Below are 11,485 nucleotides of genomic sequence, written 5' to 3'. Positions count from 1 at the left end.
CCAGTGGTCCAAGGTAACTACCCTGAGCCCCCCCCTCATCCAGTGGTCCAAGGTAACACCTCCTGTACTGATGATCATCATAATCATAATCATAATAATAATGATGATGGTAATAATAATGATAATCATTCAAATGTATTTGTATTATAGCACATTTAGACATGACACTTGCTATAATGCGACACACACACACAGTCGCATAGCAAAAAAATAAAAGAAAGAAAGTGCTCCTAAAGTATAAAATAAACAATAAAATAATATAAACAACCAACGGACAGACAAGGAAACAGAACAACACGTCAACAAACAAGGCAAGAGTATAGGTGGGTGTATAATCCCGAGAAATAAGAGAAATAAAAAATAATAATCAGGAAGTCATTTGCTCCCAGAAAGCTGGAGAACCCTGGGAGATGTAGTTTTTCGAGATTTCAACGTTCATTGAAAGCCCTGTCTTTCCTTCGTCATAGAGACTACAGCAAAATGGCCGCTCGGATTTATTTCCGGTCGAAATTCGCCATCTGATGGAATACGATTCCTAAACTCATATTTCATTAATAACACTTTAACCTATTGGTAAACAAATGTATTGCTGAAAATATACACTATGACTGCTGTTGTGACATGGTTAGGATGTTTACTGTTGGATACATTTGAGAATTATTTTGTACATTATGTCAATAAAAAAGGGCAGGGGACAAAAACTGCCTTCTGAAAAAGTGCCTGGGACATTTGATTTGATTTGATTACGGATCCCCATTAGCTGGTGCCATAGCAACCAGCTAGTCTTCCTGGGGTCCACACACAAAAAACATACAAAAACAATTATTATTGCAAAACAAAATTATTAAAAGTCAGTACTCAACACACAATGCATAATGAAACTAACAAATAAGATAGCCACAATTACATGCAAGCACAGAAACAGAAAACAAAAAAAACAAAACAAAGTACTTGACAGCGTTAAATACAATTTAAGATAATTTTTTTTTAAAGTGAATCTACTGTAATTGCAGCAGGGGTTTTGAGGCTACAGGTTATTCCAAAGAGTTAATGCTCTAAAAATAAAAGATCTCCTTAAAGCGTTGGTCCCCCGTGTCCCCCGCGTCCCCCACGCCCCCCTCTGACCGCGCCGTGTGTCTCTGTGTGTCTCTGTGTTTCGTCTGCAGCTCGGAGAGGAGCTTCCTGCCAAGTGCTTCCAGGAGGTGAACAGCCTGACGGTGCCGGCCGTCACCCACGAGGACTCGGGCACGTACGTGTGCACGGCGTCCAACAAGCAGGGCAAGGTGGAGGCCTTCACCACGCTGCAGGTCCACGGTACGCACCCTCACCCTCACCCTCACCCTCACCCTCACCCTCACCCTCACCCTCACCCTCACCCTCACCCTCACCCTCACCCTCACCCTGACCCTGACCCTCACCCTCAGCCTCACCCTAACCCTCACCCTCACCCTCACCCTCACCCTCACCCTCACCCTCACCCTGACCCTCACCCTCACCCTCACCCTCACCCTGACCCTCACCCTCACCCTCACCCTCTGCACACAACACAGGAAGATGGAATGTAATAATAATATATCATATTACAAAATCATAATATCATATTGTGATGATGTGTGATATGAATAGAATAAAATAGAAGACAGAATATAATAATATATCATCAGGGTTCGCACAAGGTCCTTAAACATTATTATTATTATTTTTTTTTTTACTTTTTACTTAACTTTTTTAAATGATGACGATTCTGACTTGAGTTATTTTGTTATTTTTTTTAAACTTTTAAGTTTAAGTCAAGCACTTTCATATAAGTTATGTTTAAGTGTAAGTCAAGCACTTCGCTGTGTTATGTTGTCTGTTTAAGAAAGAGTGCTTAACCCTTTCACTGCCACACTACAGATGGTTAATCCTTTCACTGCTAGTCTAAAGGGTTAACCGTCTGTAGTGTGGTTGTGAACGGGTTACCACTTTGTCGTGTGGCAGTGAAAGGGTTAACCGTCTGTATTGTCGCAGTGAAAGGGTTAACCATTTGGTAGTGTGGTAGTGAAAGGGTTAAAAGTGCTTGATTTTTGTATTAAAAAAAAGTCAAGGCCTGGAATTCCTTGAAAACAGCCAATTATTTTTTAACAAGGTGCTTAAGAGTCCTTGAAATTCAAATCAACCATTCGCATTGAAAGTTTTGTTCATCCATGATAAAGTAGTTCTGAATCAAGAAAAAAAAATGTAATCTAAAGTGTAACTAATTGTCGGAAATTGGTTTTAAGCCATAAATATTGATCCGATTCTATAAAAAACAGCATTTAAAAGTGAATTGGGTGGCGCTGTGGACTAAGCGCTTGTCACCAACGCAAGAGACTGGTATCGAATCCAGCTCTCAGCGTTGCCTCCGGCTTGGGCCGGCCGTCATACTGGCTCGATTGGCAGAGTCAGCGGGAGGGAAGCCGGTGGGTGGGTCCTGGTCGTTGTGGACAGCGACTCCTACAGTTCGGTCGGGGCGCCTGCACAGCGAGGGAGGGATCTGGAGGGAGGTAGTGTGACCCTTCCACACATTACACTCTCCCAGTGAGAGTCCGCGCTGCCAGGTGAAAAGAAGCGGTGGGCTGGCTACACATGTCGGAGGAAGCATGTGATAGTCTCCGCCCTCCCAGACCGACGGTAGGGGGCAGAGTGCGCAACGACCAGGAAGGGGATTGGGAATTGGCATAACGACTAACATTGGGAGGGGAGAAAAACGGAAAAAAGAAGGAGGAAAAAGATAATAAAAAAATTAAAATATAATAATTTTGTTGTTGTTGTTGTTTATTTCCCCTTCAGAGAGAGTGATGCCCTACTTCGCCCAGGAGCCCGTGTCGTACCTCTCGCTGCCCACCATCAAGAACGCCTACAAGGCCTTCAGCATCAAGATCATCTTCAGACCAGACAACGTGGATGGTGAGGAATTAGCTCCTTTTAACCAGCCGCCACAGTTTTAGTACGGTGAATTAGCTTTCTACCATGTATATATATATATATATATATCAATATATCAATATATATATATATACTTCTCACTCACTACTTCCTCGGTGGTATCAAGGACACTATAAAAGAAGGAAGGCTCACAGCGTCAGAATACCAGCGTTCTACGCCTCGCTTGGTGCCAGACTTCGGTGTCGGTTCTATTGAAGCCTATGGGAGATGAAAATAATACAACATATATACCAGTTATTTGAGGAAATTATACTGTAGCTACATCAGATTCTGATCCCTTATCGTCACGTCATTCAGCACCTTACAGCAAAATAAATTGTGGAATTAACTTTATTGTGGTTCCTCAACAATAGCAGCATCCAATATAATATAAATAAAACAAAATTAGCAATATTTTATCAACCAATATATCAAATGTTAGCTAGGTAACAATGCAATGCAAGATTTACGGTGATTCTGACATCCGAGATAATAACCTGTTCGATTCAATGTCGGTAGAGCTGAAGGTTTTCACGCGTATATATATATATATACGCGTTCACGCGCTACACTGTGACGTGGTGACCCTTCCTTCTTTTATAGTTTCCTTGAGCTCAAATGACCGATCAGTTGTTGCTCTGTGACGTTACTATGGAAACAGAGCACAGGTCGCTGTCACATGAGGCGGCTAAGTTGCCAAATAATAGACCATTTTCTTCATTTCAGTTAGTGAATGTAAGAGCAACGGATGAATGTAGTATGATCTATATATCTAAGCCTTGTCTTTTAATTTACAAAACGGTGGCTAGAAATGTAAAAATGTTCACGTGGAAACATCACAGTGAGATAGGGGCAACTGATCTATCTCAAGCCCCGCCCTCTTTTCCTGACCCTCCTATCAGAACTCTTCCTCGGTCGAGCTGAGAGAGAGAGAGAGCGGAACTTGAGATCGAGGTCAACCGTTGTTTTTGTTTTATTGTCGTTATATCTCTCACGTTTCTCCTTGTTATGTTTTTGACGTTGTATAATCTCCCCCTCTCTCTCTCCCCCCCTCCCCCCCTCCCTCCCCCCCTCCCCCACTGCCCCGTGCGGTGGGAAGGTCTCGTTCTGTACGCTGGTGAGTCCTACGTGTTTCGAGAGACACCTCAGTACCTCAGGGCCCACGATGCAGCCAGTGTTGCTTCACCCCTCCCCCCAGGCTGCGTTACCTTTTCTCCCATAATGCATCTGAAACGTGGAGCTGTTGTTAAAGTGGCTGGCAAAGAGATGGCGATGGCGACATTGTAATAATAGCTTAAAGAAGGAACATGCCGGCGTTATGGTGCTTACCGTCTTCTCCAGAGAAGATAGATACCGGTTTCCTCTCTGTACGTTCAACAGAAAGCTACATGGCTGCAAGCTAGCTTAGCACAAACGAATGGAAGTGGATACGGATCAGCTAGCCTAGCTTAAAACTCCGGGAGAGGCGTGGCTAGCCGATCCCTATCCGCTTCCATTCGTTTGTGCAAAGCTAGGCTAGCTCGCAGCCCGATAGCCTTCCACTGAACACACGGGGGGGAGGAACATCGGTATCTATCTTATCTGGTCTGACTCTGGAGAAGACGGTAAGCGCGTTGTTCCTGGCGTGTTCCTTTAAGGACGACTGGATGTATCTACACGAGGTGAATGCACAGAATGAACTCGGCTCTTCCATCCCATTCCATCAGCTTCCTCAGTGCCTCCCAGAATGCACTGCTGCTTTTCAATGACACGCCTTCATGTACCATCATTCAGAACATGTCATTATTGTGATGCCTTGTTACATAACGCCTTCCCATAGTGAGTTCATAGTGAGTTCATAGTGAGTTCATAGTGAGTTCATAGTGAGTTCATCGTGAGTTCATAGTGAGTTCATAGTCAGTTCATAGTGAGTTCATAGTCAGTTCATAGTGAGTTCATAGTCAGTTCATAGTGAGTTCATAGTCAGTTCATAGTGAGTTCATAGTGAGTTCATAGTCAGTTCATAGTGAGTTCATAGTCAGTTCATAGTGAGTTCATAGTGAGTTCATAGTGAGTTCATAGTGAGTTCATAGTGAGTTCATAGTGAGTTCATAGTCAGTTCATAGTGAGTTCATAGTCAGTTCATAGTGAGTTCATAGTGAGTTCATAGTGAGTTCATAGTGAGTTCATCGTGAGTTCATAGTGAGTTCATAGTGAGTTCATAGTGAGTTCATAGTGAGTTCATAGTGAGTTCATAGTGAGTTCATAGTGCACCGTAGGTACGTAGTATAGTGGTTGTGAAAGTAGCGATTGCTCTCACACTGTAACGGGGAGATGGATTGCTTACACGTGCGATGATCTGGGGACGGCTGGGTAGCGTAGAGGTCTAAGCACTCGCCTACCACCGTAGAGACTCTGGGTTCACATCCAGCTTTTATTCAGTCAGTGGTCAGTCGTCTCTACGAACACAATGTTGTCAGTGTTCGCGGGTGGGAAACCGGTGGGGTATTAGTCCCGGTCGTTGCAATAGCGACTCCTACTGGTCGGTCGGGACGGAGATCTGGGAGGTGAGATAGCGTGAACCTCCGCACGCGTTACTCTCTCTCTCTCTCTCTCTGTGAAACTCCTCGCCGTCAGATGAAAAGAAGCGGCTGGCGACTCCACATGTATCGGAGGAGACATGTCGGTAGTCTACACCCTCCCCAGACAGACAGAGGAGACATGTGGTAGTCTACACCCTCCCCAGACCGACAGAGGAGACATGTGGTAGTCTACACCCTCCCCAGACAGACAGAGGAGACATGTCGGTAGTCTACACCCTCCCCAGACAGACAGAGGAGACATGTGGTAGTCTACACCCTCCCCAGACCGACAGAGGAGACATGTGGTAGTCTACACCCTCCCCAGACCGACAGAGGAGGTATGTGGTAGTCTACACCCTCCCCAGACCGACAGAGGAGGCATGTGGTAGTCTACACCCTCCCCAGACCGACAGAGGAGACATGTGGTAGTCTACACCCTCCCCAGACCGACAGAGGAGACATGTGGTAGTCTACACCCTCCCCAGACAGACAGAGGAGACATGTGGTAGTCTACACCCTCCCCAGACCGACAGAGGAGACATGTGGTAGTCTACACCCTCCCCAGACCGACAGAGGAGGCGTGTGGTAGTCTACACCCTCCCCAGACCGACAGAGGAGACATGTGGTAGTCTACACCCTCCCCAGACCCACAGAGGAGACATGTGGTAGTCTACACCCTCCCCAGACCCACAGAGGAGACATGTGGTAGTCTACACCCTCCCCAGACCGACAGAGGAGACATGTGGTAGTCTACACCCTCCCCAGACCGACAGAGGAGACATGTGGTAGTCTACACCCTCCCCAGACCGACAGAGGAGACATGTGGTAGTCTACACCCTCCCCAGACCGACAGAGGAGGCATGTGGTAGTCTACACCCTCCCCAGACCGACAGTAGGGCAGCATGTGGTAGTCTACACCCTCCCCAGACCGACAGAGGAGACATGTAGTAGTCTACACCCTCCCCAGACCGACAGAGGAGACATGTGGTAGTCTACACCCTCCCCAGACCAAAAGAGGAGACATGTGGTAGTCTACACCCTCCCCAGACCAACAGAGGAGACATGTGGTAGTCTACACCCTCCCCAGACCCACAGAGGAGACATGTGGTAGTCTACACCCTCCCCAGACCAACAGTAGGGCAGCGCAACGACCAGGAAGGGAATTGGCAGAACGACAAAATTGGGGGGATGGGAGGAAAAGTAGAAAGGCAAAATAAAAAGATGATACACAAGATGAGTCAGGGTTTTTTTCGTTTTCACCCGACCAGACTTAGGAAGATCGTGGCACGTTTAGGAGGCATGTTTCCGGACGGGCCCGGGCTCGGACCGTGCGCTGGGGTCCCTGTGGCTCAGAGAGCATGTGTTCTTGGCATGTTGGGGGCGTGAACAGAGAGGACTGTGGCCCCGCCCCCCAGGACAGCAGGACGTAACCTGGCTTTGACTGGCTTTAAACCCGGCATAGCATGCTGCTTTCACCATTCAGCTTCCAGAGCTGTGTGTGTGTGTGTGTGTGTGTGTGTGTGTGTGTGTGTGTGTGTGTGTGTGTGTGTGTGTGTGTGTGTGTGTGTGTGTGTGTGTGTGTGTGTGTGTGTGTGTGTGTGTGTGTGTGTGTGTGTGTGTGTGTGTGTGTGTGTGTGTGTGTGTGTGTGTGTGTGTGTGTGTGTGTGTGTGTGTGTGTGTGTGTGTGTGTGTGTGTGTGCGCGTGTGTGTGTGTGTGTGTGTGTGCGTGTTTGTATGTGTGAGTGTGTGCGTGTTTGCGTGCGTGCGCGTGTGTAAGTACAACAAAGTGTGTACCCTTCTAACTTCGCCGGTGCGCTGGTTTCAGGTATGATCCTCTACAACGGACAGAGGAGGACCACGGGAGCCGACTTCATCTCGCTGGGCCTGGTCGGGGGGCGTCTGGAGTTCAGGTCAGTTCCCGCTGGAGTCCGGAAGCTTCAGCATCAAAATATCATGCAGCATCATGTGAACCAGTTAAAATAAATTCAATCAATCAATCAATTCTGAATTTAAATAAGCTAATAAGTTCAAGAGGATGATTGATGTGTCGGTGACCGTTGCAGTCCTCCATCAGGAAGCCGCTCTCTCTGTTTCTTCCACTTATTGTCGTCCTTTCTGTAGATTTTCTTTTTGAAATAACTTTCTTCGCGCTGCCATCTCGGCAGGGGTGTAGAAAAGTACCCAGAAATGATACTTAAGTGAAAGTAGTATGGGTACCGTCTCAAAATCCTACTCAACTAAAAGTCACAGTACTATCTGGCTAAAAACACACTTGAGTAAAAGTCAAGTTTCTACTTTTAAATGTACTTAAGTACTAAAAAGTAAACACTTTTTTTTATTCCGGGGCAATGCTATGTTCCGTTCCGTCCTCTTCATCACTCGTACTGTCGTTTGTGGCCGTCTTCTGTAGCTCGTCACTCTGACTGTCTATTCTTCTGATAGCAGGTGTTTAATCAAAGATCCCCGCTTTCTAGTCTTGCACAAGGACCAATCAGCACGGGTATGGGCGGGTTCATTTTCCGTTGATGGGGATTTGATTGGCTGTTTTTAAATAAAGCGCGGCCGCAGGATCAATAACGTTAACGTCAGTTCGTATTATGAGGGGGGATGGTAACGGTAGGTGTTAGTCAGACAAAGGGGAAGTGTGTTGAGGGGGGAAGCCTCATGCTGACCATGTGGTCGTCTCTCTCTCTCTGAGGGGGGAAGCCTCACGCTGACCATGTGGTCGTCTCTCTCTCTCTGAGGGGGGAAGCCTCATGCTGACCATGTGGTCGTCTCTCTCTCTCTGAGGGGGGAAGCCTCACGCTGACCATGTGGTCGTCTCTCTCTCCCGCACGCAGGTTCGACGTGGGCTCGGGCATGGCCACCATCAGGGACCCCACCCCCCTGAAGCTGGGCGAGTTCCACACGGTGGAGCTGCACCGCAACCTCACCCTGGGCTTCGTCACCGTCGACGGGGGGGAGGCCATCAACGGCAGCTCGCAGGTAGGACCGCGGCGTAGACAGATTTGGAAAAGAGACGGTGTAGGTCAGTGGTTCTGTCTGACCCTTTCTGTCAGCCCCCCCCCCCCCCTCTGGACGACCAAGATGTTTTGAAGAAGCGCTTTGCATACAAGTGCTGAAGAGCGATATAAGAGCTATATAAGAGCTATATAAGAGCTATATAAGAGCTATATAAGAGCACCATTTACCATTTTATATATATATATGTGTCACATTATTTTCGAATTTCGAATTTAATTTCGAATTTACATACAAACAGGAGATTCGGACTTGAAGGGGTTTTTAAGTATTTTTTTATTATAATAATCATATTAAAAAATTAAAAAATGTACCTTTATTTAAATATATATAAAAATAAAAAACTGTCAGGTCATATAGGCGAGACTGTGCTGAAAAGAATGATACCAAACATACCATGGTAAAAAAAAAGAGCCAAAACTTTCAAAATGTCTTGCCTTAGACTTTTTTTTAGGTTTACGTATTTTTTTTATTTATAAAATGTTTGTACTGAAATTCGAATTCGAACTTATCTACAATTCTGCAACGAAAGTGACAGCCCTAATGTGCATGTGCGCCTAACGGCGATGGTGTCAAAACGTCGGCACCACGTTTACACGCTGTACAGAAGATCATTGGCTGCACGCGGCTTCCCGGCGATAGCGGTGTTGAGTTAGCTTAATTAAGCTTGAATAAGACTTCCTGTGGAGACGTTTTTTGCCTTCAAAATAAAGGCGCCAGCCAAGCCAGTTCATTCCTCACGTTAGCGAGCGAGCAGAAGAGCATCACGGAGGGGCCATTGTCTCCAGGGACCGCCTGTGAACCATTGTTCTAGTTTAACACAAACTCAAGTGATGAAGACAAACAGTGTTCACTGGACATATAGATGCACTTCATATCTAAAAATATATATATATATTAGGGCTGGGACTTTATCGCATTAATTTCGATTAATTAACTACAGAAAGAATTAAAAGTAAAAAAAAATGTATGCATGATGATTTTTCTTTATTGTGTACGAATGTTACCTTTCAAATGGGACCGGACTCATGCATGTGCTATAAGTATATAAAGTATAATAAATCGCAAAATACTTTTTTTCTTAGTCTGGTTTGTTCATAAAAAAATTTTTAAATAAGAGAAATTGAGATCAATCAAGAGTTTTTTTTTCCTCAATGGTCAACTGTTCTGGAATGTACTTGAAAGTACTGCGTTTTACTTTTACCTCGAAAGTGCTTGCGTTTACAAAAGGTCCTTTGCGCTTAGTACCGTCCTTGACTGTCCGTAGACCGCTTCATTGGTACGCCTTCATTTATAAAGCAATTATTGGACAGCTCCCTTTTTACCTCGGTTCACACCTCACCATCACATCAAACCCATCTTACAGCTTACGATCCCAGGACTATTTATATGCCTCAGTACCCAGAACCCGCACAGAGTTTGGGAAAAGGGCCTTCATGTTCTCTGCTCCCTCTGCCTGGAATGGACTTTTTTTTTTAAACTGCAGGCCCTCATTACCATATCTGATTTTAAAGTTCAAATTAAGGGCATTTTAAAGAATGAGATGGGAGAATGTCGATGCTTCACTGCATAATGTGGTGCTATATTTTATATTTATTAACTTGACCTTCTCTCCCCAGCGACCTCCTGCAGGGCCTCACCTTCCATCCTCTGTCTGCCTCTTTACCTTTTTACCCTCCAATCTCCCCCGATCCCATTCAGTCTAGTTTGCTGCAGCTCAGATGTATCCCCTTGTTGCCCCACTTTACCTTTTATGTCTCTGTCTGTGTTTTGTGTATTTTGTACGTTTTTTTTTGTTTTGCTGCCATGTTGGCCCGTCTTGCTCGAAAAAGAGATCCTTGATCTCAAGTGACTACCTGGTAAAATAAAGGTTAAAAAAAAAAAAAAAAAAATTATGTTATTATTGACAATTAGCAGACTCGATGTCGAGTCAATGTAACATAATAAGGAGACGGTAGCCCAAGTAATCACAAAGAATATTTAATGAATAATTACCATGGTTTTTGGAATAAAGAAGAGACTAAAGTAACGACAGACTCAAGAACACATACTGCACAGACGGGATCAGCGTCAGACAAAGGGAAGACAGAATACTTATACATCAAGTCAAGTCAAGTCAAGAGTTTTATTTGTCACGGCATACAAGTATACAGTGAAATGCACGAGGGAACGACGAGACAAGGCACACCTGGGTTAATTACAAATGGGTACAGCTGGAGGGGAAAACGATAAGGACTACAAAACCACGACAGGGAACTACAACTGGACACGACACATAACACTAGGAGCGCCTGATCAGGGCACAAAACACATAATAGCGCTATATATATAGTATTCCTAAAATTGCTGCACTTTGTTGTTAAAAATTTCATTGACCTCTTGGTCTGTGTAGTAGCTAATACAGGATTTTGCTGCTTAAACGTATGTATAATGTATATTCATTGATTCACTCGTATACCAAAATTCATTTGAATTGAAAAATGTAGCTTTTCGCATCAAATATATTGATTAATTTCGATTAATTAACTATAAAGTCTCGAATTAATTCGATAAACATTTTTAATAGAGTCCCACCATATATATTTATATGTATACAGTATATGTATATCACATTGTCTCTCTCTCTTGCTCCAGGGCAAGTTCCAGGGCTTGGATCTGAATGAGGAGCTTCACGTGGGCGGTTACCCCAACTACACCACCCTGGCAAACACCGCCGGCATCAAGACCGGCTTCGTTGGTGAGACGTCGTTCTCTCTCTTCATACCATCATGTTCCTTTAACCCTCCAGCCACCCTCATCAAATAGCCTTTTATTGACGTGTGTGTGTGGATAGCGTTTAGGGTGACCGGATGCAAAAAGTCCAAAAGATTTTGGTGGGACAAAGTGGGACAGATAGATAATGTAATTTTTTTTATTAGAATAACATGGTCTTCACCGAATAGATAAAGGTTAAAAAA

At 44.8% G+C, this 11,485-nt stretch overlaps 1 protein-coding gene across 1 annotated transcript in view; it reads left to right on the top strand.

The window, feature by feature from the left end:
• hspg2 (heparan sulfate proteoglycan 2) overlaps window positions 1-11,485 on the top strand; it is a 103,632-nt gene that overhangs the window by 66,132 nt on the left and 26,015 nt on the right. Inside the window, exons 30-36 of the mRNA XM_084313299.1 lie at window positions 5-52; window positions 1,167-1,314; window positions 2,812-2,928; window positions 4,046-4,063; window positions 7,333-7,417; window positions 8,348-8,492; window positions 11,163-11,265. Of these exons, the coding sequence (XP_084169425.1) occupies window positions 5-52; window positions 1,167-1,314; window positions 2,812-2,928; window positions 4,046-4,063; window positions 7,333-7,417; window positions 8,348-8,492; window positions 11,163-11,265 (664 nt within the window). The remainder of the gene's footprint in view (window positions 1-4; window positions 53-1,166; window positions 1,315-2,811; window positions 2,929-4,045; window positions 4,064-7,332; window positions 7,418-8,347; window positions 8,493-11,162; window positions 11,266-11,485) is intronic.

Source organism: Notolepis coatsorum, assembly GCF_963971535.1.
Source record: "Notolepis coatsorum genome assembly, chromosome: 4".
Taxonomy (NCBI): Eukaryota; Metazoa; Chordata; class Actinopteri; order Aulopiformes; family Paralepididae; genus Notolepis; species Notolepis coatsorum.
The sequence above is the reverse complement of the archived record's forward strand: the minus strand, read 5'-3'. Positions and strand labels throughout refer to the sequence as shown.